The 27833-nt window shown below is 44.8% G+C and overlaps 1 protein-coding gene across 16 annotated transcripts in view; it reads right to left on the bottom strand.

Annotated features, from left to right (window-relative positions):
• Positions 1-27833, bottom strand: part of LTBP1 (latent transforming growth factor beta binding protein 1) — a 313392-nt gene that overhangs the window by 27155 nt on the left and 258404 nt on the right. For 9 of the 16 annotated variants that reach the window (XM_081157290.1, XM_081157276.1, XM_081157284.1 and 6 more), the window contains 3 exons: positions 15770-15895; positions 12351-12494; positions 298-474 (listed from right to left, as the gene is read on the bottom strand). In XM_081157290.1, coding sequence (XP_081013416.1) covers positions 298-474; positions 12351-12494; positions 15770-15895 — 447 coding nt within the window. The remainder of the gene's footprint in view (positions 1-297; positions 475-12350; positions 12495-15769; positions 15896-27833) is intronic. The other 7 variants (XM_081157285.1, XM_081157286.1, XM_081157279.1 and 4 more) reach the window with 1 other exon arrangement.

Below are 27833 nucleotides of genomic sequence, written 5' to 3'. Positions count from 1 at the left end.
TTGGTTTCCATTTTAAAAAATGGAATAAAACTGAACTATCCTCCTGCCAAATATAATACTGAACCTCACTGTAACGGCACAGTCGGCGATGGAAAGAACTCTAAGAATTCACCCTGAGGTGGGATGAAAGTGCTTTTTCCAGATCTGAATGGAACTCACTATCGGGGGATCTCCCTCGGATTCCGAGCCCGGCACCCACCAGCGGGCGTCAGCATGGCCAAGCTCTACCGCGGTGACCCGAGAGAGACGCTCCACCGCCCCGGGGACAGCGCGGGCCGCCGCTGCGCGGGCGCTTACCGGTGCCCAGCACCGGGCAGGGGAAGATCTCGCAGTTGTCGCCCCACCCGGCCCCGGAGGTGCAGCAGCACTCCCGTTTGGTGACGTTGGGGGCCAGCACGTTGTCGCAGAGGCTGGCGTCGTTGAGGTTGTAGTAGCACTCCTTCTTCTCTTCTCCGGGTTGCTCTACCTCCACGTCTAAACAGGGCGGACAAAGCAGAGGGTTGACGGGACACATCGGATCTACCGGTCGCACGACACAGGAGAGGACACAGTGACCAAAGGACCAGATGCGACACGAGCATTTCATTCACAGAAAGCCGCTCCCCACTGCCAGGGGCTCCTCCGCCGCGAGGGGCGTGCGCTGGGATCCCGACTCTGGTGGCTGCCTCCCGCTCCCCAAGAGCGCCAATCTGTCAAAATCATTTCCTTCTACGTGAACCGATTACTTTACTCTTGCACACTTGGCTGTGAGGAGAGTTTCCATACTTGCTCTCTTGCCAAACACAGGGCCATTCTTTACGGAGCTGTAACACCTACTTAAATCAATGAAAATTTTCCCCAACACTTGACCAGAGACGTGAGGCCACCACATCATATTTAACCCTCGGATGGTTATTGGAATCCACCACGCCCCCAATCTCTCCTGAACAGAACAAAGCAGAAGATGGTCACCAGAAAAAGCACTGCAGGAACCTGGAATCTGGGAAGGAACCTTTCACTACTGAAAATCTGACTAGTTAAAAGGCTACAAATACAAGGCTCTGAATGAAATCGTGAGTGTCAGGTGAGGCTCAAGGTAGAATTTCAAGGCTGGGCTCTCGTCCTGGCTCAAGTGTGAACTAGAGGAAAATACGTTCTACCAGACTCAGTGTAACTCACTGTGACAGAGACGGATGAAGTGATGCGACAGAATTCAAATGATAACAACATAATCCACCTGCTCTTAGATAATACCAGACATGATTTCATCCCATCGGATTTGAAGTCATGAACCAGTTTGTGCTTTTAAGAAATGATCAATATTTTGTGACTAGAATTGGCAAGTGATCTACTCCCTTCCCTGCCATATACCATGAAGTTCAAATTACTGCCTATGGTCCAGTTAGAATTTATTCAGTTTTTATTTTGTGATATATCAGATAAGAAGCTTACTACCACCGTCACGACTACTTAATTCTAAGGAAAGTTTTTCAGAATTCTGCTGTTTCTAGATTCTTGGACCCAAAGAAACTGTAGGGACAAAGGGAAACATTTGCCAGTGAGGATAAGACTTTAATGTCAACACTTAACCTTTTATTTTTTTGAAGTTGTTAGATAATTATATTAGGAAAATATAAGGAGTTATTGGCACAATAGCTTCCTATATATTTCTTTTGGCAGCGTCGGGTTGACCGTGGATCTTGATTAATATACCAAATATCAAAGGTGTTTTTAAAATATAAGCTCATAAAATTCTCGGAAAAGCTGCCGCCCTTTCTTTCCCCTTCTGGCCTTAAAAATGAGCAAGGCGGCAAACAAGCCTGTAACATACACTCCCTCTCACAGGGTATCCGGGGAACGGAAAAGATCCCTCGCACGCCTGCGTCTGGCCCCTTCTCGGATTATTCTGTCTGACAGATTTCAGCTTGGACTCTTACGTTTGTGTTAATAGCTGATGACAAATTCAAACCTAGAACAAGTGTCCAGGAAAAAAACTGAAATGCTGATTCCCAAGAAGCAGCTCATGAAGTGGTTTGAAATCATTCCCTCCCGTGTGAAGTTGGATGAAACCTGCCACATCCCTCATCTCATCTAGCTTCGCACGTGTGCCAAGGACGGCACTGTGCCTGGCCCGCGCCCGTGCAAGGCCACCGCCGGTTCATTCTCCTCGGGAGGGCTCCGAGCTCGTACCCATGGAGTCACCGGGGAACACTAGGGGTAGGCATTTTAAATTATTATTAAATCAATCATGAACTCCATGGACCATTTCATAAACTTTCCCCCAACTGACACCCTACTACTGTTAACAACTCAGCTCAATTATTTTATACAGTTGCCTAAAAATGCAGCTATTAATGAGCGCATTTAGAAATATAAATTAAATCAGCAACACAAGCAGTTTTGCCAGTCGAGTTTACAGTTTGTGCTAAAAGAGGGCCCCGTGACTGTTTTTTTCCCTTGCACATGAAGCCGTAGGTATGTCGTGGTCTGCATTGCAAAAGGAAATACTATACAGTGGCCCAAGAAGACTGCTAGACTCATAGGTAATCAGAAACCGAGGCTTCTAAGTCAAAGCATGTCAGAAATCATATTATATCAAATACCGCTTACTACAATGTTCGTTATCCCCACAGCGCAGAAACTAAGAAATCAAATTATCTTTGCCCCCCCCCACCCCTTTTTCGTTGGAAGGAAATTCACAGGTTATTGCACAGGGAAACAATCAATAATATCACTGTATTATTCTGGTTTTACTTTGGTTGTTTCAAGTTTTGCTCTGATTTTTCTTTCCAAGCAGTTTGGAAGCTCAGTGTTTACACAGCTGAAACCGAGGGTCAGTCAGGCCCTCATCCGCGTTTGGAAAGCGAAGCAAATTCTTTTTCTAAAACTGGTCCACAAAGGTCACTCTGTGAAAAGCTACAATTCCCTTTCTTCCTAACCTTTAAATAATTACCTTCCTAGAGCATTTCCCCACCAGGGGAACACTGATCAGTAAATACGTGCAATGGTATTTCTTTAAAGAATCTCTGTAGGAGTTCAGGTCACCGCTGCCAGGGGAGGAATGTTCCTATCGGAAAATAATTTTAAAAGATCAATAGTTATAAAAAGTGCCAAGCATGAAAAAGAATGATTTTTTTTTTTCTTAAATACGTTATGAATCAGATTAACCATATTACTTGTCTCATACTACGGACTTCTAAGAAATATTGTACATTGCCCGACTGGGCGTGGCTCAGCGGTAGAGCATCGACCTAGGATCCAGACGATCACGGTTTGATCCCCGGTCAGGACACACGCCCGGGTTGCGGGCTCGATCCCCAGAGCGGAGTGTGCAGGAGGCAGCCGATCAGTGACTCTCTCATCATCGATGTGTCTTTCTCCCTCCCTCCCTCTCCCTTCTTCTTTCTGAAATCAATAAAGATATATTTTTTTTAAAAAAAGAAAAAGAAAAAAAGGAATATATTACTTCTCTAGTATTTTCAGACTTGATTTCACAATTTATATGAAGACGTTGGCTTCACATCTGTGTATAGAAAGCACTTTGTGTATTTTAATCCCGGAGGTATGACTGGCGACAAGAAACTGCGTTTTTGGACCTTTCCCACACGTGCGTTTTTTGGAAGGTTTTACAAGGTAACCCCATGACATGGGACAGACGGTGCAGATCACAGAGCATCCTCTCCTGAGAGAAGCTGAGCCCGGGCCCACCGTCCCTGCTTCGTGCCTCCCTGGACTCCTGAGCGGCTCAGCTTCCCGCGGCCCCGCCAGCACGCATCTGTCTCGCTTCGCGTCTTTTCTGTTTGGGCCAGAGCGGGGGGCAGCGGGCCATTCCCGCAGGTGCGATGCCACAGGGCGCGCTCGGGGACCTTGCTCCAAATGGGAGGGAGTGGGTCGCAGCTGCAGATGCTGCTCTGGAGCTCCTAGAAGCTTCCCGAAGCTTCTCTCTCTCGGTTCGTCAGACAGAAGAGGGTGTGGCTGTTCACTTACAGGACTGTTTCTTTCTTTATGCAAATCTTAGCTTTGCGGTTGGCGTCAGGACATCCGGACCTGTTTTTGGGTAAAGTGGACTGGAGCATTCTCAACGGACCCGCCTTTGCTTTCACTTTCCATTTGCTGTGTGTTCCGAAGGTTCTGAGCTCATCCTCTCACACCCTCTGGGGCAGTCAGGATCGGGGCAATGACCAAAGGGCAGTCTCACAAATACCTGAGAGTCAACAGCGTCCCCAGATGAAACACCTGCCTGCCAGTCCCGAGAAAGACACCAGGCCATGGAACTGCGAGGGTGGGCGTCCTGCTCTGTAAGCTACTTTCAACAGGGTCACTCAGGAAGCTTTATTCGCTTTTTATGTTTAAAATCACAACAGGCATGAATGTTTTCTACCAAGTCATGTTGTTCTGAGAAAAAGAATTCTAGTGTAATATTCCAAAGAGGAGTAGAAGGGAACTTGGTCGCAATTCATGTGTTCCCCACCCCCACCCCCGCCCCTAGTTTTCTTATTCAAGGGCTTGGAAAATGAGACACGTGTGTGTGTGTGCGTGTGCGTGTGCGTGTGCGTGTGTTTTCAGTGGAATTCAGGAGAAGCCATCCGTGAGTTTCAGAAAACAAGCACACACAATAGGAATGGACTGGGCATGGAGGGATGCAAAGAAGAAGGGAGATCACTTCAGATGGCCAAAGATATGAAAGAAGTCAATAAAGGTTAGAGAGCAAAGTACAAGAGAAAAATTACTTGGAAAAAAGATTCCTCCACACAGTTCCCATCTTTAAAGAGGTCAGCCAGGTGGGGAGTCAGCCCCTAACAATGCTGTGAGAATAAGACCTGGGCACCTAAGCCACACTGCGGAAGGAGGGGATGAGCAAGGCAATCGTGGAAGGCTCCCTGGAGGAGTCGACAGTTGAGTAAAGTTCTTGAAAAATAAATTCAAAAAAAATTGGCCAGCAAATGAGGTGTGTTAGGGGTGAGGAGGAGTTAAAGCACACCCGCACTCAGCTCTGTGTGGGTGGAGCGGGGTGAGGGATGCCCGGCCTGCAGAGGGAGTGACATCGTGACTGCAGGAGCCTGAGGATGGGCCAGGGGTGCAGTAACAGGTGAACGGGTGAGAGCTGTGTTCATGACAGGTGCCGGGGTAGAGGACAATGCCAGGCTCTCCTGGAGGCCTCAAGGCCTCCCATTTCCAAGGTGGGCAATCAGTACTGGCCAGACAGAGCGGAGGCCGTTTTGTTTTTGTTTTCCCGGTGAAGGGGTCAGGAGGCAATGGGGGAGTGAGTCTGGAATACGGATGAGCTGGGGAGAGGAGAGAAAGCCTGTCATTTATGGAGAGGGTAGGAAAAGCGGGCAGATGGGGGAAAGAAGGAAGTCCTGAAGCAGAGCAAAGCGCCCCAAGGAAAACGGGAGAGATGCTGACCCGGGTGGGAACTGGAAGCACCCGTGGACGTCACAGCGGCACAGGCCCGACAGACAGGTGCGCACCCCGGCGGGACGGGACCCAGCAAAGCCACACTGGGAGAGATGTAAAGTGCGGGGATGCGTTTAAAAGGAAATGCACGAGCCGTTCCTCTGGAGGCCCTTTTTATAGCGAATTCTAGGATACAAAATGCATTTCTAATGCAAAAATGTGTGCATCTCTTGTAGTGTTAAGAAAAAAGGGCTTATTTATATAGTTTGAGTCTGTCACTTTGTTCTTTTGATAGGTCAGTTCATTCAAATAGCGGTATCTCTTTAGTAAAAACTCAGACACTATTTTAGATACTCTACATAACAAGCAGAAAAATTTCATAAAAATAAAAGCATGGCTTCGTAATTAGTAAACTCTTCTCGCTATTCTCTTTGAATGTGAGAAGAAATCTGATCCCACAATAAAAACAAACACCCCCCCCCCAAATGGGCACATTTTCTTTGGGCTTACTTACACTTAGGGTACAGACCCACTACAAATACACATTAAGACCTCGGGATTTTATGGCATTTTACAGTGTCTGCATTCTAAATCATGTGGTCTCACTGTCTTTAATTGTTTTTCCAATCAGAAATTATTTTGAAAAAACTCTCTTAATGTTAATTGATTTCACAGGTTAACTAAACACGTTAGAAAAATAATCCACCTCTGCCAAATGTAACAGTTGAACGGTATTATGTGGTTTCCTGCCTTAAAAAGAATATGCACATACACAGAACCTGCAGTGGACCTCTCTAGGAACAGAACAAGGATGCTGCTTGGGTTCAGCTGTCAGAACCACGAGGACTGATCTGCACGTGTCCCCTGAAGGCAGGGAAATGTGCCTTTTGCTTTCGGGCCACTTGTAATATAGTAACCAAAGCACAGAGAGGGCCTGTCCCCCAACACAGAAGTGAATAGGTAATTCCTCATTTAAGTGCGGCCCCTTCATAACTTTGACCAAGTGAATAGTTACTTTTATTTTACGCACCAGCTGGGAACGAGGCGGCGGGCACACAGGGCGGCACTCTGGAATGTGCGGAGGCGGTTTTATTCAACAGCGCGAGCGCCTGCCGTCGGTCGGGCACCGTGCTGAGCAGTGAGCGCGGTCACCGGGCCTCAAAGAGAAATAAGACCGAGGAAAAACGGCCATGCTGCCTGCCAGTGGCTTTGGACCGCACGCTGTAAGCATCGGGAAGCAGCTGAGAGTTGAAAGAAGGGTTTAAAACCAGGTGTATGTCAGAAAATATAAACAACGGCGGCAGCAGGGAGCAGGAATCGACGGACGGGAGAGGCAAGGCGAGCAGTCAGGAGGCACCTGCCACGGTCCAGGCGGGAGATGCTGAGGGACCGGCCGGGCAGTGGTCACCGAGGAGGGGCACAGGGCTGAAGGATGCTCCTGAAGTAGAAGCGGCGGGATGGCTTCGATGGGAGGGGAGGAAAAGCCACGACGACTTCAGGGTTTCCCGTTCTGATGTGCGGCAATTAACGACTGAACACAGGGAGAGTAACGGGCTGGCGAAGGAGCCGTCACTGGGCCGGCTCTGGGCAATTTCAGAGCCTGCGGGACACCCCGGGGAAGGTCCGGTAACTGGCAGCTGGGAACAGAGCTGGAGGCAGAAGGTGTTTACTTGGCCGCCAGCCTCAGAGAAGACAAACTACCCCCGGAGGAGAACACAGAGTAAAAAGGGGGCCGGATGTGCAACGTTATTATTTAAGGAATGGGCCGCAGAAAGCAGGCCTGAGAATGAGGCAGGCGAAGGACAGCCCAGGAGTACAGGGGGGCCCGATGTCCAATCGGCCAAAGGGGAAGAAGGGGAGGGGAGAAGAGAGTCCACTGGCACTGTTTCCGAAGACGGAGCCTGCGTGAGACAGTCCAAGGGTCGGTGATGAGCCGAGGGAAAGGGGGGCCCCCAGATGAGGAGCCCGAGCGCTGACCTCCGAGCGCGGAGCACCCGGCGGAAGACATTCAGCTGAGGTGGCCAGAGCGTGGATGCCCTCCAAGGACTCCGCAGGTCAGCACGGGGACAGCGTCCCCCCGCACGGTGACTCTGCAGGGGTTTTCTTTTTTGATATATTTTTGCATTTGTCAGTTTTCTACAAAGAATGTGCATTATTTTAATAATCGGAACAAAACAAAGAAATGAAGTGAAAAATGAAGTGAAAGGGAAGCCAATTTTTAGGAGAATTTGGTGCCACGCCGTGCTCATTCCTGAGAAGTACAATAGAAGTGGAAAGAGGCCTGGGTTGGGTTCCTGTGCCAACTCTGCCCAGCACTGGCAGGGTGCCCCCAAGAACAGTGTTTAGAACTTTCCTCTGGGCTTTGGCCTCCTGACTTGTAAATAAAGTAGCTGGGCTGGAAAACCATGAAGGTGGGTTCTAGATGTCGACGTCTGGGGTCTGGCTTTGTGATGTGAAAATAAGCTCTCAAATATGTAGAGAAAATTGATACTTAAGGAAACCCTATAATGCATTTTGTGAAGGCCAATTATTCCATAAAGCAAATACTCCAGTTTATATGTTTTATAATTTCTGATCTTGTCTATTTGCATTTCTTTAAGAGTAAAGAACACAACAACTTAAGAGTCACAACAATTAGTGATGCTCTAACCACGAAGCCCACGGGCCAGGGCATATATTTTAGAATTTTTGATCTTGTTTATTTCCTTTTCTTAAAGTAAGGAACACCTACATTGATTATAATATATATCCCTTTGTATTCTTTTCATTATACCTTGTTTTAAAAATAAAATTCCATTCCTACCACGGCATCCCCTCTCTGTACTAATCAAGGCAGAGACCAGCATTTCGTGGGTGAGGTCCGAAGGCTGCAGCTGCCAAGACTAAATATTTACTGCTTCCTTCAGAGTGCCCGAGGACATAAAGTTTTTATTGAGCAATTATCACAGGCACTGAGGACATAAAAGCATCAGGCCATATTTCATATCCATACCCTCTTACATGCGATGAGTGGCCTGGTCTGGACATTTCTTAGTTATTTCTGTTTCAGGTTTTTTAGGCAATGCACAGCAACGCAGATTAGTGGCCAAAGGCCCAGGCGGTGAAAAACATTAGACCAGATCTAAAAAAAAAAATTAGTCGAGAGCCAAGAAGTAGTTTAGAAATAAAAATCCCAGGACATTAAAGTTCAAAAGCACCTTAAAGGTCATCTGGAACAATGTCCTGCAGGAAGTGGGTGTCCTTCAGCCAGTGGGTGTCCCACCTGTCCTTGGATGCCTCTAAGGCAGTGATTGCCAACCTTTTTCATCTCATGGCACACTTAAGCTAATTACTAAAATCCTGTGGCACACCCAAAAATATATTTTTTGCTGATCTGACAAAAAATAGGTATAATTTTTATCCATTCACACTGGACAGCTATTGTTGTGTTGGCTGTTGTCATTTTTAATTTGACAATCTACAGGGAAAGAGGTCAGTGCCCCCGACTAAACAGTCAGGTATGGCATGTTTTATAAATTATTGCGGCTCACTGGTTGAAAATCGCTGCCCTTGGGAAATATCCACGATTTAATGGACAGGTACTGGCTAACTGTCTAGTTACTGGAAAGTTCTTCTGCATCCTGATCTGAAACCTGCCTTCCTGACACTCACCCCTTACGCCCAGTTCTGTCCTCAGTATGAAACCACTTGAAATTATTGTTACTGCTCATCGTAGGACTATCCATCGTCCTGGGAAACTTTACAGCTGAGTCAAAATGTTATAGCCTAACCTGCAAATATATCTTTCCTTTCCTAACCACTTTTCATGAAGGATGAGACCTGTTAGTCTATCATGTATATAATAAATTTACTTTGAATCTTTACTAAGAACTTAAACCTGGTACAAAATGTTTTGTTCTATGTAACAGCAGACTGTTTGGCTAGAGTAGAATACAAACTCTTTCAACCAGCCTCTATTTAACCAACTTGGATTAACTGATGATCTCTGGCCTTCTGAAAAAGATCCAGACTAATGCTCACAGCAGGTAGAAGGCTCACGAGTCAGCTGCTCACATACTTCTGATCTTACATGTTGAACACTGTGTTGACCAAGACTCAGCCATGTTTATTCTCAAACCTTCTGTGCCAGTGTATTGATTATTGTAATTCCATAATTCAATAGCATATAAACCAATAAAACACCAATGTGAGTAGAAGAGCTGTTTCTAGAACAAGTTAAAGCTTTAGAACTACAGTTTATTCAATAAAAAGAATGCTATCAAACAGGTGTGGATAGAACAACTGCCAAAAAAAATTGACAAAAACTGTACCAATCTAGAAGAATTTTTCACTCATTAACTTCTGAAAAGGCTTCAAATTCTCAATCCCTTTAATGTTGGCAGCATAGATAATGCATAATACATATGGTTTATGCAAGACAAGCCAGGCAAAGGTCTCGACAGTGAACTTCTACTCAAAGAAAGACCTTGGCCCTCCCTCAAGGAGTGGTGAATGAATGTCCATTTATGTGCTTTAAGTTAAATTTTAAATATTTAAAAGATGTATTATCCTTTTTATGATTTCCAGCTTTAATCACCTTTTCCTGACAACTAATCAATTATTGCCTCTGAAGTCAGGGAGAAGGTTCCCGCTAGAGTTTAGAGCTGACCTGTGTCTCAGGACACTTCAGACTCCCTATAATCCAAGTTTTCCAAGAACTATACCAACTGAGGTGTGGCAGAAGTCAGAGCTGCAGGGAACTATAGACATTAGTAAGAGTCACCAGTTACTGTGTTGTCAGATTATATGGATATAAACCAATGAAACAACTGGGTAGGGAGAGCACTTAGCAGAAGCCAGAGAACTCTGGGAAAAGATGCAAGAAACCCAGAAATAAAAGAATTGCACGTAGCAAGAGGAGGAAACTATGTATTCACTGGCGGCCAAGCCTTATGAAGCTCGATATTCAAAATAATGTTCTTCGAAAAAGCAGGAGAGTACTTAGTGAGCTCTGACCGGAAGAACTTTCCAGAAAGGGGATCAGTCAATCAGAGAGAAAGGAGATTCAGGGAGGAAAAAGGCAAAGGGATTTGGTTACAAGAAAACAGGAAAAAGGCTTTTACCAAAAGAGTCACTTTTTGTTAAAAAAAAAAAAAAAAGTGAAGTTTTAAGAAGCAGTTGTCAGTGAGCCAGTCCAGGTCATCAAAAACGGTTCCAATGGTCTCACGGTCCCATTAAAGCATTGTTAAATCTCTAAAAAAAGGGCAGGCTTTAGGATCGCAGACATATACCCAAATTGAAGCTATACGAACCAAACGAACCACTTCTAAAACATCTGAGGATGAAAATATGTGCAGTAAATGGTCCACCACTCCAGAAGAGCTCGTCAGAAGACGAGACATGCACATCCCTTAAGTGTTTGGGTTACAGCTTTCTATTTTATTACTTTATATAGTACTTTGCCATTGACAAAGGGATTTTACGTAAATGATTTTTTTTTAAAATTCGTAAAACGCTGCGAGGTAAATATAGTTTTCCTATTTATATGTGAAAAAAACCAAAACTCACAGATGTTGAATGATATGTCTAAGCTCACACAGCTGGAAAGTAGTTAGCAGACCAGGACCCTGGTCATTCCAATTTAAAGTATTATAATAAGTTTGGAAAATAAAAGGAAAAACGAAAATTTTCATTAATTCCAATAACCACTTTATGTGTTCTCTCCTTTCCTCCCTCCGTGGGCTGCGATCACTGAAATCTCTTATTTTTTCACTTCGCGTTGTATCACGTGCATTCGTCACGTCGACCTAATCCTCATGCAGTTCATTTAATGACTATTCAACATCATGACATGTGAATTATTTCAGCCAAAATAATACTATGGGTGAGGTGTTACTCTATAAAACCTAAGATAAACAAGAAAAGGACAGTTTCTTAACCCATCCCGTTTCTGGCCGCAGGGCTTGGATTTCCTGTGTGTTTGTTTTGGCTGTTACAGGTGTGACTCAGATGCGAAGTGACTGCTTTCTCTGCAGCTCTCGAGCTACAGTCGCCTCCCTCCAGAAACGCTCCGGCCCCTCCCTTTGCCATGTCTGCGTGTCCGTCTGTTCACTGAGATCTGCACTCCTCACCTTTCTATAGTTAGTCCTTGAGAAGTGAAACATGTGTGATGAAAACATGCATTTTTATATTTTCCTCCCCTGTACCTTGCAAAGATAATTATTTCACACCGAACACGTGTACCCCTTTGTGGAATAGTGTCAGCTTTCCTGGAACCATGGATGAAATCAACTGAGATGGAACGAGAAGGCAAAATGGTCTGTGTGTCATTTTATCTGGCTCTCTAAGGAAATTCAGTCTTTTTGTTTTTCTTAAAACACAACCAAGCTATAGCGACATGGCCCGAACTACAAGGACGATCTGGAAGTTGATTAATTTATCTGGAAAAGCATCGTTTCTCCGTTTCAATTCGTGCCATTGATGACATAGCCTAAATCAAATTTTAAACGAATGCAAACACAGCCACTCTCTAGGCCAAGTTCTGGAAAAAAACACCTTAAGAATTCCAAGTGGAAGTCTTTGTAGATCCTGAGAGGCTGATATGTTGCTCCTAATTTAGAGACGCGGCAAGACACACGTCCCCAAGGGCCAAGAAACAGGATTATGCAACTCAATGAGGTGACGCATGTGAAACCCTGAGCGATGGCTCTCAGAGTTTTAAGCAATTCCCAGTAAATGTTCTCATTCCTTTGGATCCTGCACCGACTCATGGCACCTCTGGGTTGGAAAGCACATGAGAGGCCACCTAGCCCAAAAGAGTCCTCACTTACCTCCTAATTCCACTGATAAGGCAGGTGCAGGAAGAGCACAGAAGGTTCTGTGCCAGGACATCTGGTTCCTTCTTACCTCACTCCCGGAGGGTTTGGCCAAACCTGGGTACGCACAGACCCCCGAGCGGAGCCTCCCTCGGCCCCTGGCAGCAGCAGCGGACTCACCTCCGGAGGCCCGCGAGCGGCACTGCCCGGTCATGGGGCTGTACTCCTGGTTTTCGTCTGCGCACACGCACAGGAAGGAGCCTTCCACGTTCTCACAAAAGGCTTCGCCACACACGCCACTGAGCAGCTCACATTCGTTCACATCTGCAAAAGGGAGCACAGGCCGAGTCAGACGGGTGCCTCGCTTTAAATCTTCGTTTTACCCGCTGTGCCGCGGCCGGTAGTGTTTGCTGAAAATGAAGTGACCCCAGCGGGCAGGCAGACCCCGCGCTCCTGGTGGGGGGCTGCATGATTCGGTTTGTACGCAAGGACCGTGAAAATGCAAAGCCAAGCTCCCAAATCCCAGTTTCCGCTTTGAGGAACACCCGAGAGCTGCATCACAAGCACCCAGGCACCCTTTCACTCTTCAGTTTTCTCTTCCCTAACTTTTTGACCTAATGAGGTCTTACATGACCCAACACTCTCACCCTCAGTCCTTCATCTGAGGAAAATTACCATCACTGGCACTTCAGAAACCATACACTTCTTTAGATTCTTTTTTTTTTTTAAATGGTTTTAAATCCACTTAAATGTCTGAAAATAGTTTTCTAGCAGCGGAAACGTCATAATTTAACCACCTGTGTAAAGGCCCTGTACATATGCACTGGGTCACATTAATCATTCACATACAACAAGCTGGTTCAGTAACTTCTCACTGAGTTCACCTCGCCTTTGAAAATTCTGCGGGTGTTCCACAGTGTCATTTCTATTTTGCTAAGTGTTTTTCTTCTGTACTTAAATAAACATAATTAAAAGATAGTCGAGGCATCGACTGATGCGTATGTTTTAGTCAACATCATGCAAGTGCACAGCCCTCAAGAAAGGCTAATTTTACATCTAACCTTGCCCAAGACTACCTCTTACCTTTACTCCTCCTAAGAGATTTTATTGAGGGCCCTGCTCGGCAGAGCACCTGACTGACACCCAAAATGCTCATGCATGTTACACAGACACCATGTACCACCTCAGCTTTCCTGAGCATATTCTGAGCATATTCTGAGGCCGTTTATACAAAGTTAAAAATCTGAGCAATTACCCAAATCACTCAGAAAACATTTCACCTGCTATAATCAGTTAATTGAACAAAAAGTTTATGTATCTTGACTTATTTGAATAATTACTCAGTTTTCCATTTCACTTTGTATAGAAATAGATAAAAACCCAATGAGCTGAGTTTCCCTTGTCAAAAGATATTGTAACATAAAGTAAAGACTTGGTATATTTAATCGACCTAGACAGTCATAATTTAGACCAGAAAAACTTGACCTCAGAAAGCTGCCAGTTCACATTTATCAATTTTAGGTAAATGTCAAATGGAACTTTCTACTTTCATACTGGTATTAGCGACAGGGCTACTGAAATCTTCCGCATCAGGCTGCATTCACTCAATCAAAAAACATTTTCTAGTTTTAGGGGCCAGGCACTGGGGAAAAATCATGAGTCAGGCAGCCCAACTCCTGCCTTCATGAAGTTTACAGTCAAGTCAGGGAAGTTAATCAGATAAATCACATAAGCTGTGATGGGTGCTAAGAACAAAAAGCACAGAGAGCTATGAAAGCACAAGACAGTGGGCCCTAAGTGCAGGGGTGGGCTAGGGAAATGATGGGACTGAGCTCTATCTGAAGGATGAGTAGGTGGTAATAAGAAAGGGTGGAGGTGGGGGAGGTGATCAGGGTCCTAGCAGAGGAAACAGCGTGGCCAAAGGTTGGTGTCAAGGCTGACTTATCCCTTAAATCCTATGGAACGCTGGTGTGGCGAAATGCACATAACAGGTGCTCAGTTAATACCTTTGAAGGAGTGAATGAACAGACAAAAGGACACCTGCCGAGTTCACTAAAATGATAAAACGATTCCTTTACTGAGGGTAGCGATTCGTGTGCCACAGTGAAACATTGATGGGTTCAGTGAGCTCACCTGGCTGCTTAGACGTGGCCACTGACCAGGGGTGTGAGAGCTGTGTGGAGTCTGAGGTCCGACATCTCATATCTCAATAAGCAACAGTAAAACTATATTTACTGAGCACCTGCGGCAGGCCGAACATTAGGCCCAGCCAGGGGGACAGAAAGTTCTCAACCACACGGAGCTTGTTGCCTTGGAGAAGGCGGCTGCAGGCTGCACACGTGATTAAATGACTCCAAAGAGAGGGCGTCAGCTCTGAGGTCAGAGCTCAGTGGGAGAGTGAGAGATGGAACAGGACGGTCTGTGGGAGGAGGCGACCTCTAACCTCCAGCTTCAGCAATGAGAGGGGTGAGTCCCGGCTCTGGGAAGGGGGGTGGAAGGACATTCTCAACAGAGGGAGCGACAGCCAAGTGACAGCGCAGTCACACAAGCAAACACAAGCAGTGTTATGTCGCTGGAACTTAAAAGGAAAGGAGAGACGTGGTGGGGCTGAGAAGGTCAGATCGCATGACCTATTTGGTCAGAATATTTAGTGAAGGTCAGAGAGATGACTTATCGCTGTATTTTAGTGCAGTGGAGACGAAAGCAGTAACTGGAAGTAGCGATTATGATAGTGTTAGCTTAAAAGTGGTGACTAGTCAAGTGATTTTATCCTTAAACTTCAAAATACTTAGGTTTTGTTTTCCCAGTTTGATCTGGATGGGACATGAATTAATACTTTAATTGCAAATTTCCAAACGAAGAAGTCATGGCCCCTCTTTGAGCACGTGCCACCTGCCACGGAACGAACAGAGCTTTTTCTTAATTAAGAATAAAGAAAGAGCCTGGCTATCTGTGGAGTTCTGAATTTAATAACTTTCTTCTCTTTCCCATTAATTGCTCTAAACCGCAAATGTGTTTCACGGTGAATTTGATTTAAACAAATCACAGCTGGTGAGAAAATGAAATGCAAAGTCTCCTCTTCTATGCGAGCACGTGCTGGACCGAATCCTGCCTGGGACACCTGATGAGTCAAGAGTCCTCCACTCCGTCAATCGGAGGAGTGAAGAGATGCAGGTGCACAACTCAAAGCATCACTTTGCGGGTGTCGTTCCTGGAAACGGAGACTCCTGCCAACACCTTTCCTTGAAGGCACCGCCCAAGGAGGTGCCCCGTGAGGACAGACAGCCCCACCCCCACCAGCCTCTCTCTCCTGGGCGGAGGGACTGGGCAGCTCTGCACGCTCAGCTAAGAGTTTCCACAGACGTTCTCCTTACTTTCCGTTTAGATTCAAAGTTACACTTGCCATTTCTTAACGTCCCTCACCAGTTCAGAAGCCACAGGACATTTCTGCACATCCCAAAACTGTGTGACAAAATCACATCATGAGGAAATTCTGTCCAAATTACCTTGCTCGCAATCTCTCCTGTGGCGGACAACTCTGATTTCTTTTCCATGCGGAGATACGAAATGTGCTGGGGAAGAAAAATCTAAACACTCACCCACACACCCTTGCCCATCCTGCGGGGCCTGGAAGCCCTGATAACAGAGGCAACGGAAGGAGCCAGCCGTGTTGTCACAGAACCCGTGACTGTCACAGACAGTGTTGTTTACACACTCGTCAATATCTGCAAAAGACACAAAGCACAGACTGACAAACACCAGGTCGGAACGCAGAGACGGGAGCTCAGCACGCCCGGGTTAGTACGAGATGATCATGTTTACACAGAATGAGCTCTACAAACATTTTACACTGAAATAAAATGTTTTGATAAACATGTCTTAATAGACAACACACCGGGTTTGGGGAGAAAACATTCGCTTTTTCTCAGGAAATGTTTTCAAACGGAAACAACTGCTGTCATGGTCACGGTCTGTGTTTTTAACTCTTTATTTCGAAGGAAAACACGGTGTATTTCTACAGGGGGGTGTGGGAAGGCGTCGCCCCCCGTTTTGATTGTGGGAAATACCAACCGTTCTATTTGCAGAGTCGGGGGCGAAAGAAGCACCTGCCCGCCTGGGCCACGGCTCCTCAGCTCCACAGGTGACCTTGATCAAGCCTAACCAGCATTCCCGGGGGGGGGGGATCTGAGGAGCTCAGCGGTGTATCCAGCCAGTGCCAGTTATTCAGGAGGAAAGATTTCCTGTCACCAAGTACAGTCCCTCAAGGTCCTCAACGTCAATGCTGCTGCAACTGACTAGCCAGCGAGCGGCCAAACTGGCAATTTCCTTTTGGTCTCTATAAACCCGATGATAGACAGTGGTCCTGGCCCCCTCCCCCATTAATAAAAATGTTCTCATCAAAGCGATGTCTCAGTTGCAGGGCCTTTCTGAACGGTTCTTTACCTTAGCTACCCGTTTTCCTAGCCGATCCTTCATTCCCATGCCGGTCCCCCCGTTTGCTGCACACCTCCACTGGCCAGGCCCCCTGTCCTGTCCACCTCTGGACCTCAAAGTCCCAAAATACAGGTTTGGGGAGAAATAATTAAAGAAAATGCAATTACCGTACCCAAATACATTTGAAGAAGTAGTGCTTTTATGTTCAAATAATGAAACAAGAAAACAAATGATAAAGAAAAAGGCAAGTTAACCTGCACTTGACAGAACTGGGTTTGGAGAGTTAATGTTATAAAATTGAGCTTTTCTTGTTTTACTTTTTTTTAAAGCTGAGTCCAAGAAGTTTTCTAGAAGAAACATGTGACGATTTTCGGCAACTGTCTCACTTCCCTTCCTAACATTCCAACACTGGCACCATCAAGTTCAGAGACTGTCCAACTTTCGGAATTGCAAAATATGAGTGACTGCATCAGAGTTTTCTTAATTTTCCCAACTCAAAGAAGACTTTCAAGGCTGGGCCCTTTCTCCCAGCCCCACCCGTCTCTTCTCCCTGGAGCCCAACCTGCTCAGCCTTCTCCAGCATCTTCGACTATTCCCCTTCCCCACCAGGCTCCTCCCCTCACTGCCTTCAAAAATGTTACAAAAGCTCTTGGAAAAGCTTCTGCTTAACCATAACATCACCAACTGTGCTTTTCCATTCTTTCTACCACTGCAAAACATCTCAAAAAAACTGTCTACAATTCATCGCCTTTGTTGCCTAATATATCTTATCAGTAAAAGGAAATAATAGCAACAATACTAATATTAATAATAATATGGGTGTGTTTCTAGAATTACTGTGATGATTAAACAAAACAACACACACAAAAATGTTACTTTTAGAACCTTCCCTGGCATGTAACATCCAATACATGTCAGCTACTATTATTGTCACTATTACTATTCCTCCTGCTCCTTAATGACCGACTTCCTAACTCTCTCTCAAAACCCCTCTGAGAAAAACCACCAGTGACAGACCCATCATTAAATCCCATGATCATCTGCCAGCCACCATCACCCCTGACCTCTTACGTCTGGTCAACATCCCCTTCTTTTCATAACCAGACAGACAGACCACTATTCTCATTCTACCTGTAACCACGATGGCTGGCCCTCACCTGTCACAGCCTGAATGAAGGTGGCGCCTGCCAGGACTCAGGCCTCAGTAGTCCCCTCCCCACCCTTTCCACACCCTCCCAACTACAGCGACCACAGTCCTGGGAATGGATCCTAATTCTCCCTCTCCATCCAGGATCCCTCACATTCTCAGTCATACACCCATTTGATCTCCTGCTGTAACGTCAAACTTATCAAGTCTAAAACCTACCACCCTGCACGTCCTGACCTTAGTGAGAAACCTTCACCTCCCAGCCTTCCTTTCCCTGCCCCTCTACAGCTCACTCCCCAACTGGGACAGGAAACTCCATGAAGTTATTTCACATCTAAAAACAAGGAATCTCTGTGTAGCATCGAACACAAAGAGGACACTCCAGAAATTTGTTCTGATAGATGCTCAATGTCAGCATCAAGCTGGGATTACAATTTATTTACTGATCACAACCGTGAGAGGAGTAACTGCACGTGTCATCAGATCACTCAACACGGGCCACTGCTGATTTCAGACGTCCCGAAACGGGCATCTGTCAAGAGATGACATTACTCACTGAACCATAGGCGCTAAGGGCTGGAAAGAAAGTCAGAAATGCTTCCATCGCCACTTTCACACTGATCCCCGGCCTTCCTCAGGGGTCGCCCTCCGTTCTTCAGAGCCATTCATCTAATACCTACTGGACACGTTCATAATAAATGAACTTACCATCACTCCCACCTCCCATCTCCTCCGTTTCTCCCACAGTCCCTCGTCAGAGAGTCCAACCAGTCCCCTGGGCCAGGAGACTCAGTCACCCCCTCCTGCGCCCCCTCCCCGGCCCTCCCGTCGCACCCACTTATCTAACTTTCCGGATTCTCCTGCTCCTAACTGGTGTTCTTGCCTCCAGTCTTGCCTCCCTCCCTCTAATCCTTTCTCCACCCAACTGCACCCCGTGAGGGACTTTCTCCTGCTCAGATGTTCAGTATCTCTCCGGGGCAAGAGGACACCAAGCACTCTCCCCACCGGGGCCCAGAGCGCCCTTCATCACCTGGCTCCTGGCGGCAAGTGTGCCACCGTTGTCAGCCAGCCTCCTTCCCGATGCATGCCTGTCCCCACCGGTACGCTGCAGCTCCCCGAAAACCCCATGGTCTTTAATTTCTCACTGACTTGGTGCACATCCCTTCCTCCACTAGAAATCCCCCCCCCCCCCACTTTGCTCAGAAACTCCTCCTGGCTTCTCAGGATTTCATCCGAGGGCACTTCCTACGTGGCACCTTCTGTAGCTACTCCAAGAGCAGATTTCAGGGCCCCTCCTCTGCTCCCAGAGCATTTTGTGCTGTTGCTATGCTTCTCAGGGCTACTTTTCAGGGTGGGGAACCTTCCCCTGAACCTCCCCAGTACCCTATTTCCCTACTAAAATGGGATGGTGGGTGGCGAAGGAGAAGCAGTGCTAGAAATCTGGTGGCTTTTCAGACCCGATCCTTGAAATAAAATCTCCTCTTTCCTTTTTTATTAACTCCATGCCGTTACGGCAGACGATGCTTTCTTGATCGCCAGCTCAGGAACTGAATAACTGACCTGAAGGTGAACAAGTGCTGAGACGGTTATGAATTACTGGGCGTCTTGCAGTCTCAGACTTACTGTAACAGTGATTAACAGAGTTTAGATGAGCAATATTTTGGATTTGAATGAATAGGAAAAAATAACGTGGAATGCCTGCTGGAGACTAGCTCTTCAGCAACTAATATTTTATAAAAATGAAGGGCTGTAGCTCTCAGCAGTTTCATGTTTTCAACAATGAGGTGAGGTAATCACTTTAATAAGAAGACAACATTGTTTCACTTCTCTGACTAATGATCTGTATGAAAAAACATTATTTCAATTAGATTTTTCTTTGACGTGAGCTCTCTGAGATATTTTTCCATTGTCAGTTCTGTCTATAAAGAGACTTAGAAGAACTGCTACAACTTAGATTAGCTCTATAAAAATAAAGCTAAGTGTTAAGGAGATTTATGATTATATAAGAATAAAAGCCCTATCAAGGTGCAAGCTTCAGAAATGGACAGTGAAAGCCATCCTGTGTTTTGCTGAAGTTGAATTTTGAATATGAAACTAAAATCTGAATGATCCAAACAAATATCACAAGTTTTCTTTTCGCTTGATGAAGAAGGCGAGTCTATTACATTACTAAGGCAATTTCCTCGGGCGCCTGGAAGAACCCTGAGTGGCATTTTCCCCACTCATTCTGCCCAGAGGAGTGATGGAGGAGTGACCATCCAGCTATCTCTTGGCTGGCAACCCGAGTGAGTCAGGTGCACTGCTGTAAGAACTGCTGATTTATCGTGCGAGTCTTTGCTATTAATATTTTACAGAGCAAGGCAGATATAAATATTACTGTGTCAATGGAAATGAATTCAACAAAGAATTGCACAGTCCAAGGAGAGCGGGTCACTGATGTGAATTCTCCAATAATAACATTACATAAATGTCAGAAAGAGAAATAAAGCACAGTCCCGGGCATCTAGAACTACCGGGAGCTCATTTTTAAAGTAGTGATGTTGTAAGTGACTGACAGGCCCACACTCGGAGGGTCTTAATCACTGACTTACGTGGGAGATCCATATGCTTTTTATTTAGTACCTTTTCTCAATGGATGGAAAGTTTCAAAAAACCTACTGATTGTTATCAGGGATTCTCCACAGGAAGCAGAACTCTAACCATACACCCTTAATTCTCAAATAAAGATTTAAGGCCAGACACTTGGCATCGCCCTCTTGCTTAAGTAATAAGATGAACCATGAGAAAGTGTGAAAGTATGAAGAGGAGGGATGATTTTCTAAATGGGGCTGGGGTCAGGCAAACCTTAGTTACTCACTAAAAAAGACAACTGCGTTCAAAGACCTCAACCATGGGATCCGTAACCAAGCCTCGACAGTTCCATTAGGTTCTCTGTGTTATGTACAGAAGAGTATGTGTATGGGGAGACAGGGGCTTTTTATTTTCAGTTAAATGATTTGGTTTCCTTCTCTCAGATCCATTCCTCAGTCTGTTTTCTTTAAGAAAAAATTGCTTCTTTTTTGTATTTTAACACGTCCTACCTTTGTTGGTTTTTCCCTTTATTCTGAGCCGGACGCATCTACCTGCGGGAGGAAGGGGCTCACGGCCGAGCCTCCTGGGCGCCCGCAGGGAACTCGGGGAGCGGACGGGGCAGAGCCCGGTGCTAGCAAAGGGGCCGCTCACGGAAAAACCGCCGCAGCTCCTGCGCGGCTCGGAACAAAAAGCCTTCCTGTCGTGAAAGCATCTTGACATGAATGATAGGGTTCATCTCCGCTTGAGGGGACTTTCAAGGTCATTGGGTTGGAAACCCTTCATTTGGAGAGCCAGAGGCAGGCCTAGGGAGGGGAAGCGACTTGCCCGAGGCTGTGCAACCAGTCAGCGGTGGAGCTGGCATCGAACAGGGCCCAGGGCAGGAACCATGTTCGGAATCTGAGCTTGTGGCTCCATCCACGTCTTGCCTCCCACTATGGTGATGGCCATAAGAGGTCGGTCTGAGAGCGTGAACAGAACTAACCAAACTGTGAGCCCACCAGGCGCACCGGAGTTTGCCTACTACAAAGGTGGGAGTCAGAGAGCCCACTCCTCGACGGCCGCTCACTGACTGGCCGTCTAAACCAAGCACCCCCAGCTCGTCTTTAAACAAGGCCTCGTCAGCAAGCATCATCACGCTTGAAATCTAAATACCCGAGGTATTGTTGCCCTGAAGATACTTTTCTAGGAGAACCTGGGAAGAAAGGCCCAATGGGCACCAAGAGTGTAGAAGCCGCAGGAGGTCCCAGGACCACGTCCAGCATTGTTCTCTGGATCTCTTCACAGAGAGGAAATGACCGATTCTCTCAGCCCAAGGCCTCCTAACCAACTGGAATTGGTTAAATATTTGGTGCCAGAACCTTAGGAAAACAGAGCCTAATTAAAGGGGCTTACACTGACGGGAGGCAGGGGGCCAGCTTCAGGAAGAACACAGCCCTCACACTCCTCTGCTGAAAGGAACAGAAGCAGATCGGGAGACAGGGAGTCCCAGCCAAGAAGTGGGATTGAACAATGTTAAACCAGCTGAACTGCTGCCCAAAGGAATTTTTAAATGGCATGGCTGCTGGCCCACAAGAGATTAAGGTCTCTCTCCCGGCAGAGGAGGGAAGCCAGGATTAAATGAAGATGAGCGAGAGGCCTTAGAGAAAAAAATAAAATTTAGCCAATAGGAAATTAAAAACTGGATTTGGAGCTGGTCCAGACAATACAATAGGATATGGAAAGAGCCTTTAAAAAACAGGCCACTGAGGTCTGGCAGCATCGGCCAGGCTGAAGAATATGGGCCTTATGTGTTACGGAAAAGAACTTCCTTCTGGGAAATGGGGGAGAGCCATGCAGCACGGTGTCCCTGCGCAGAGGCTCCCTGCCACACTGCTGCCTGGCGCAGAGGGGGGAACCTGGGGCCTCCACGGTCACACGCATGCTTTGAAAGCTTGCAACCTAAGATGAGCAACAGAAATGACAGAGGTAAGAGTTATTTCAAGTCCAACTTTCTAACACAAATTCTAGAAAACAACACTGGCCAATGAGTCCTTTTTTTTTTTTAAATCCAGCCTTGAAATTCACTACTTTAAAAATGATTTACTTAAATTATTCCGTAACCACCACCGAGAACAGCCTCCCATTTGGTTTCTGAAAACAGCTAGAAGTTCTAGAGAAACTAAACCAAAATTTGCTTTGATTTAATTAACATCACGTGGACACTGTATAGTCACCATTCATAACTCCTAATGAAAACCACCCTAAAATCACAAGCATCATCCCAGTCATCTTATCCAAACACATGAGATATCCTCGATGACTCCCTGCACCCAATCATCACGCTCTCCTGATTTTACCTCTTGGTTCTGTCTCCAATCTGCCCCCTCCTCTCATCCTTAGTCGGGGCCTCACCATCTCGCACCAGGATTCCTGCACTGGCCTCAAAGCTGGGCCCTGTGCTTCCAGCCACTCACTGCCACTCCAACCCAGGCCTCCGTGATAAGAGAATGATCTACCATGTGGAACAGTCCAAGCAAGGAATTCTCCCCCTAAACCTCTGCAAGCTTCCTCCACGGACAACGTAGCTTCTCAAGGGATTTGCTTTCCTAGCTGGCCCCTCTGCCCATGGGTTGGTTCCAAGGTCCTATATGCTCCTGGGTTTCCTCTTAATCCTTCGGCGACTCCCACACAGCCTTTCTCTTTTACTTGACCCCTAGATTTGGAAGTTTCACACTCTCTAGTCCCAGGCCCTCTTTTCTTACTATGTCTCTTAGTGCCCTCATTCATTCTAATAGCTCCAAATGCCACCTACAGCTGGCACCCCCAGTTGTATCTCCAGCCTGAACTTCCCACCCATGTGTTAGATCTAACTTGACCCAACTGCCTACCTGATGCACCCACATGAATGACTTCATAGACCACTGTACTTGAATACGTCCTAATCATACTCTTGATCTTTAAAAAAACTGACCTTGCTTTAAAGGACAAAAATTATATATGAGAAAATGCTGCTAATTATTATTAATAGTAAACACATATTTTAAGTTAGGAAACCACAGCACTTCTCAACATTTGCAACTGCAACTGAAAACAAGCAAACGAAAAACCAAATTCCCCAAGACAAAAAAAAACTTAAATTCTTTTCAATCTAGCCAAGGATTTTTTTTTTTTTGCATACAAAGCTATATTTGTTTAGTTTAAAAAACTCTGGACACACTGTCCAAAAGTACAGTCTTCTGAACATTAAATTCAGAGATTGTGTTCAATGAAAAATAGAAACACTTTGGCCCTAATCCCTTCCGAAATACGAATGATAAATTTCTAGTTATAAATGTTTTTTATCTGAATATTGACTTTTCTTCTGTATACAGATAAGTATTTCATACAATTTCACTTTTTATTATGTGAAGTAGACGTTGGGCCAACGTGTTTCAGATCCCAAAATTATCTTAACTTTTGGTGCACCGATTTCCCTTTCATACACTACTCAGCCAAAAAAAATCACAGGGAAACATTCTTTCAAAAAATACATATGAAAAAGCAGGGGAGAAATGACATAATAAAAGGCAAAAAAAAAAAAAAAAAAAGAAAAAGAAAGAAAGAAAAGGAAAAAAACTGAAGAGATGAGACAAATGGAAAACAAAGAGTAAGTTACAGATCTGAAGAAAATACCAGTAATTATGTTAAATATATAGAAACTAAATTCTCTAATCAAAAGACAAAGATGGTCAGTCTTGATTAAAAAAAAATTAATATTATCCTGCTCACAAAAATCTTTGAGTATGAGAACATGGAAAGGCAGGAAAGGATAAACCATGAAGAATCTAACTGAAAGAAACCATATGTAGCTACACTAATAACAGACAAAGTAGATTTAAAGGCAAGATGCACCGGCCCTGGCCGGTTTGGCTCAGTGGTTAGAACGTCAGCCCGAGGACTGAAGGGTTTCGGGTTCAATTCCGGTCAAGGGCAGGTGCCTTGGTTGCAGGCTTGAGCCCCAGTCCTGGTCGGGGTGCGTGCAGGAGGCAACCAATGGATGTGTCCCTCTCACATCGATGTCCCCCCCCCCCCTTTCTCTCCCCCTTCCACTCTCTCTGAAAGGCAATGGAAAAAATATCCTCAGCTGAGGATTAAAAAAAAAAAAAGGAAAGATGCACTGGTATCACCACTTCTATTCCACACTGCAGGGGAGGTCCCAGGCGGTGTAATAATATAAGGTATAATTACCGGAAGAAAGTAAAACTTGCACCACATTATTTATAGACAACATAATTATATAGGTACAAAACCCCAAAAGAATCTGCAGATAAGCTAATAGAAATAACAGGTGAACTTAGTAAGGTCACGGATACAAGGTCAATGTGCAAAAAGCAATGACGGCTCTATACACTACTAACAATTATAAGGGTAAAAAACTATTAAATTCCATTTACAACAATATAAAATATCAAAAACCTAAGAATAAGTCTAAATAACGTTGTGTAAGACTTTACACAAAAAAATTATAACAAAAACCAAGGCAAATGAAAGAAAACCTAAATAAACAGAGGAATATGGATTGGAAGACTCAATATTGTAAAATATCAAATCTCCTCAAACTGATCAAATGATTCAATGCGATTCTAATAAAAATCCTAGCAGAGTATTTTGTGGAAATCGATAAGCTGATTATAAAATTTGTATAGAAATGCAAAGACCAAGAATAGCAGTGACAATCTCAATTAAAAATAAAATTAGACAATTTAGAACTTATGTTAAAAATCATTATAAAGCTACTATAATTAAGACACTATGTTATTGGTGCAAGGATGGATAAACTTGTGGATGTAGTGAGGAAGAAAGAAACAGACCCATATACAGCTGACCTTTGAACAACACAGGTTTGAACTGTGGGGGTCCACTTATATACAGATTTTAAAAAATATAAATACTGTAAATGTATTTTCTCTTCCTTATGACTTTCTTAATAATATTTTCTTTTTTCTAGCTTACTTTATCATAAGAATATAGTATATAATACATATAATATACAAAATATGTGTTAATCAATTGTTTGTTATTGGTAAGGCTTTGGGTCAACAGTAGACAATTAATAGTTAAGTTTTGGGGGAGTCAAGTTACATGCAGATTTTTGACTGCCCTGGGGATGATGGGCTGGGCACCCCTAATCCCTGCATTTTTCAAGGGTCAACTGTATATTTGATTACATGGTTCACTAGAGTTCTCATTGCAGATCAGTGGGGAAAAGGTGATCTTCTCAATAACTGGTCATGACCCAACTGGACATCCACTTAGGAAAAATGTAAATGTCTATTTCACACCACTTGCAAAAATCAGTGTCAGGCTGATTACAGATTCCAAGGTAAAATATAACAAAGTTTTCAGATGACAACATAGAAGACTGTCATAATAACTTTAGGATTTGCAAAGATTACAGATACAAAAAGTACTGATCGCAAATGAAATAATTAAAACACTGGACTCTGAGTTAAAATTAAGAATGTGGTTACATTGGAAATGATCGTTAAGAGAGTTGTTGTACTGAGCACCTCATTTTAAAGAGGCTTGTTGTACAGAACTGGATAACTGAAGCAATAACCAGAAAGCCAATAAGGGTATGAAAAGTTGCTGAACATCAATACTTACAAGATTAATGCAAATTGAAACCATGATGAAATAATTACTCAGTATGGCTTTCCATTTAAAGGACTGGCAATACCCACTATCGACAAGGATGTGGAGCTGGAACTCACACTAATGTGAGTTCACACTAATGAATTGGTACTCAAAAACTGGCTGTGTCTATGAAACTGAGATGTACAAATACTCTACGGCTTAGGAATTATACCTCTGGGTAATATCCAATAGAAATTAGTGATTATGTCAACTAAAAGACATGGTTAAGAACAGTCACCCAGACCAGTGGTGCTCAGTGGTTAGAGCATCAGCTTGCACACCAAAGGGTTGCGGGTCTGATTCCCGGACAAGGGCTCGTAGCTGGGTGGCAGGTTCAATCCCCGGCCCTGGTTGGGGCAAGTGCAAGAGGCAACACATCGCTCACATCGATGTTTCTCTCCCTCCCTCCCTCCCCCCCTCCCTCCCTCCCCTCTCTCTAAAAATCAATGGAAAAAAATATCCTCGAGTGAAGATTAACAACAACGAAAAAAAGAGCCACAAAAATTGTATTATTCACAACAGTCCCAAACTGGAAGTAGCCCAAATGTCCATCAACAATAGAACGGTAACATAGAATTGCAGTTTATTCACACAGTGAAACACTACAGAGCAGTGAAAACGGATGAAGTATTGCTACATACGACACAGATGAAGCTTATACGCATAATGCTGAATGAGTGAGCCAGACACATCGAGTCCCTACGATATGATTCCACTGATTTAATGGTTACCAGCGCGCAAAACAAAGGCACCTCAATGAAGACAGAAGAATGGTCACAGCCGGCTGTGCGTACCGAGGGCAGTGGGTAACAATCAGGAGGAAGCCAGAGGAAGGGTTCGGGGGGCTCCTTACCAAGTGTGCTCATTCAGTAAAGTTTATCAGGCTCTACCCCTGTGATTTACGGACTTTCCTTTAAGCATTTTAACCAATTAAAAAATTTACCGAAAAAAAAATAAAAGCCAATCCATAACTGCTATATTGCCTAATTAAAGACAATCTTAACCATTTTAAAAGCTCATTTTCTCTCTTCTTCCCATTGGTAGGAAGTATATGTATGAGACTAAAATATTAAGGGTCTCTGAATAGTAATCCTGATCACCACTCCCTATCGATCCATTGTAAGCCACTCAAATACTCCAAAAAACTTTTCTCCTGAGTGCATAATGAAATCAAACTATTTTCTGATTTTGTTTTTAATAGCAATACAGGTGAAAATAAGAGACCATATGTAACACAATGCATCTTTCCTTAAAATTTAACATTTCTATATGACCCACCACGAGTCAAGGGAATTATTTGAATACTCTGTCCCAAATATGCTATTTTTGGTTTTGCAAAAGGTGATGGAGAGTTATTATGAAATGAAAATTTTAAGACAAAGATTCTCTCGTTAGCATCCAAAATAAGGCCAAGGATGAAAATCCTAATGGACAAAATCATTTTAGATTAAATGCTTAAAAAAAAATCCAAGTAGAGTATTTTGGCTTTTACATTTTCAACTGTACTAACAAGCTCATGCAGTGAAAGACCAAGAAAACAGCGCAGGTGCTGCCTCAGTTGTGCTGGGAGGGGGCTCAGGAAGCTCGGGCTCTGCGGCTGGGAGGGCGCCGTGTCACTGAACAGGCGGGAAGCCTGCTGTGTGCCTGGCCGGGCCCTTGCCACTCGGGGAACAAGGGCACGGGCGGAGCCGAGGGGCTGCCACGGCCTACGGCACACGCTTGCTCAGTGACAGCGAAACCTCAGCATTACAGGCAAGATGGGAAACAGCATCTGGGGCAGCTAAAGGAAAAATTCCAAATGACGCTGAAAAGTAGTATATTTTCAACGAGAAACAAGGTATTTTTTCTTGTCACAA

Source organism: Miniopterus schreibersii (assembly GCF_964146895.1).
Source record: "Miniopterus schreibersii genome assembly, chromosome: 13".
Lineage (NCBI taxonomy): Eukaryota > Metazoa > Chordata > Mammalia > Chiroptera > Miniopteridae > Miniopterus > Miniopterus schreibersii.
Note: the sequence above shows the minus strand (reverse complement) of the source record. Positions and strands in the feature narration are given on the sequence as shown.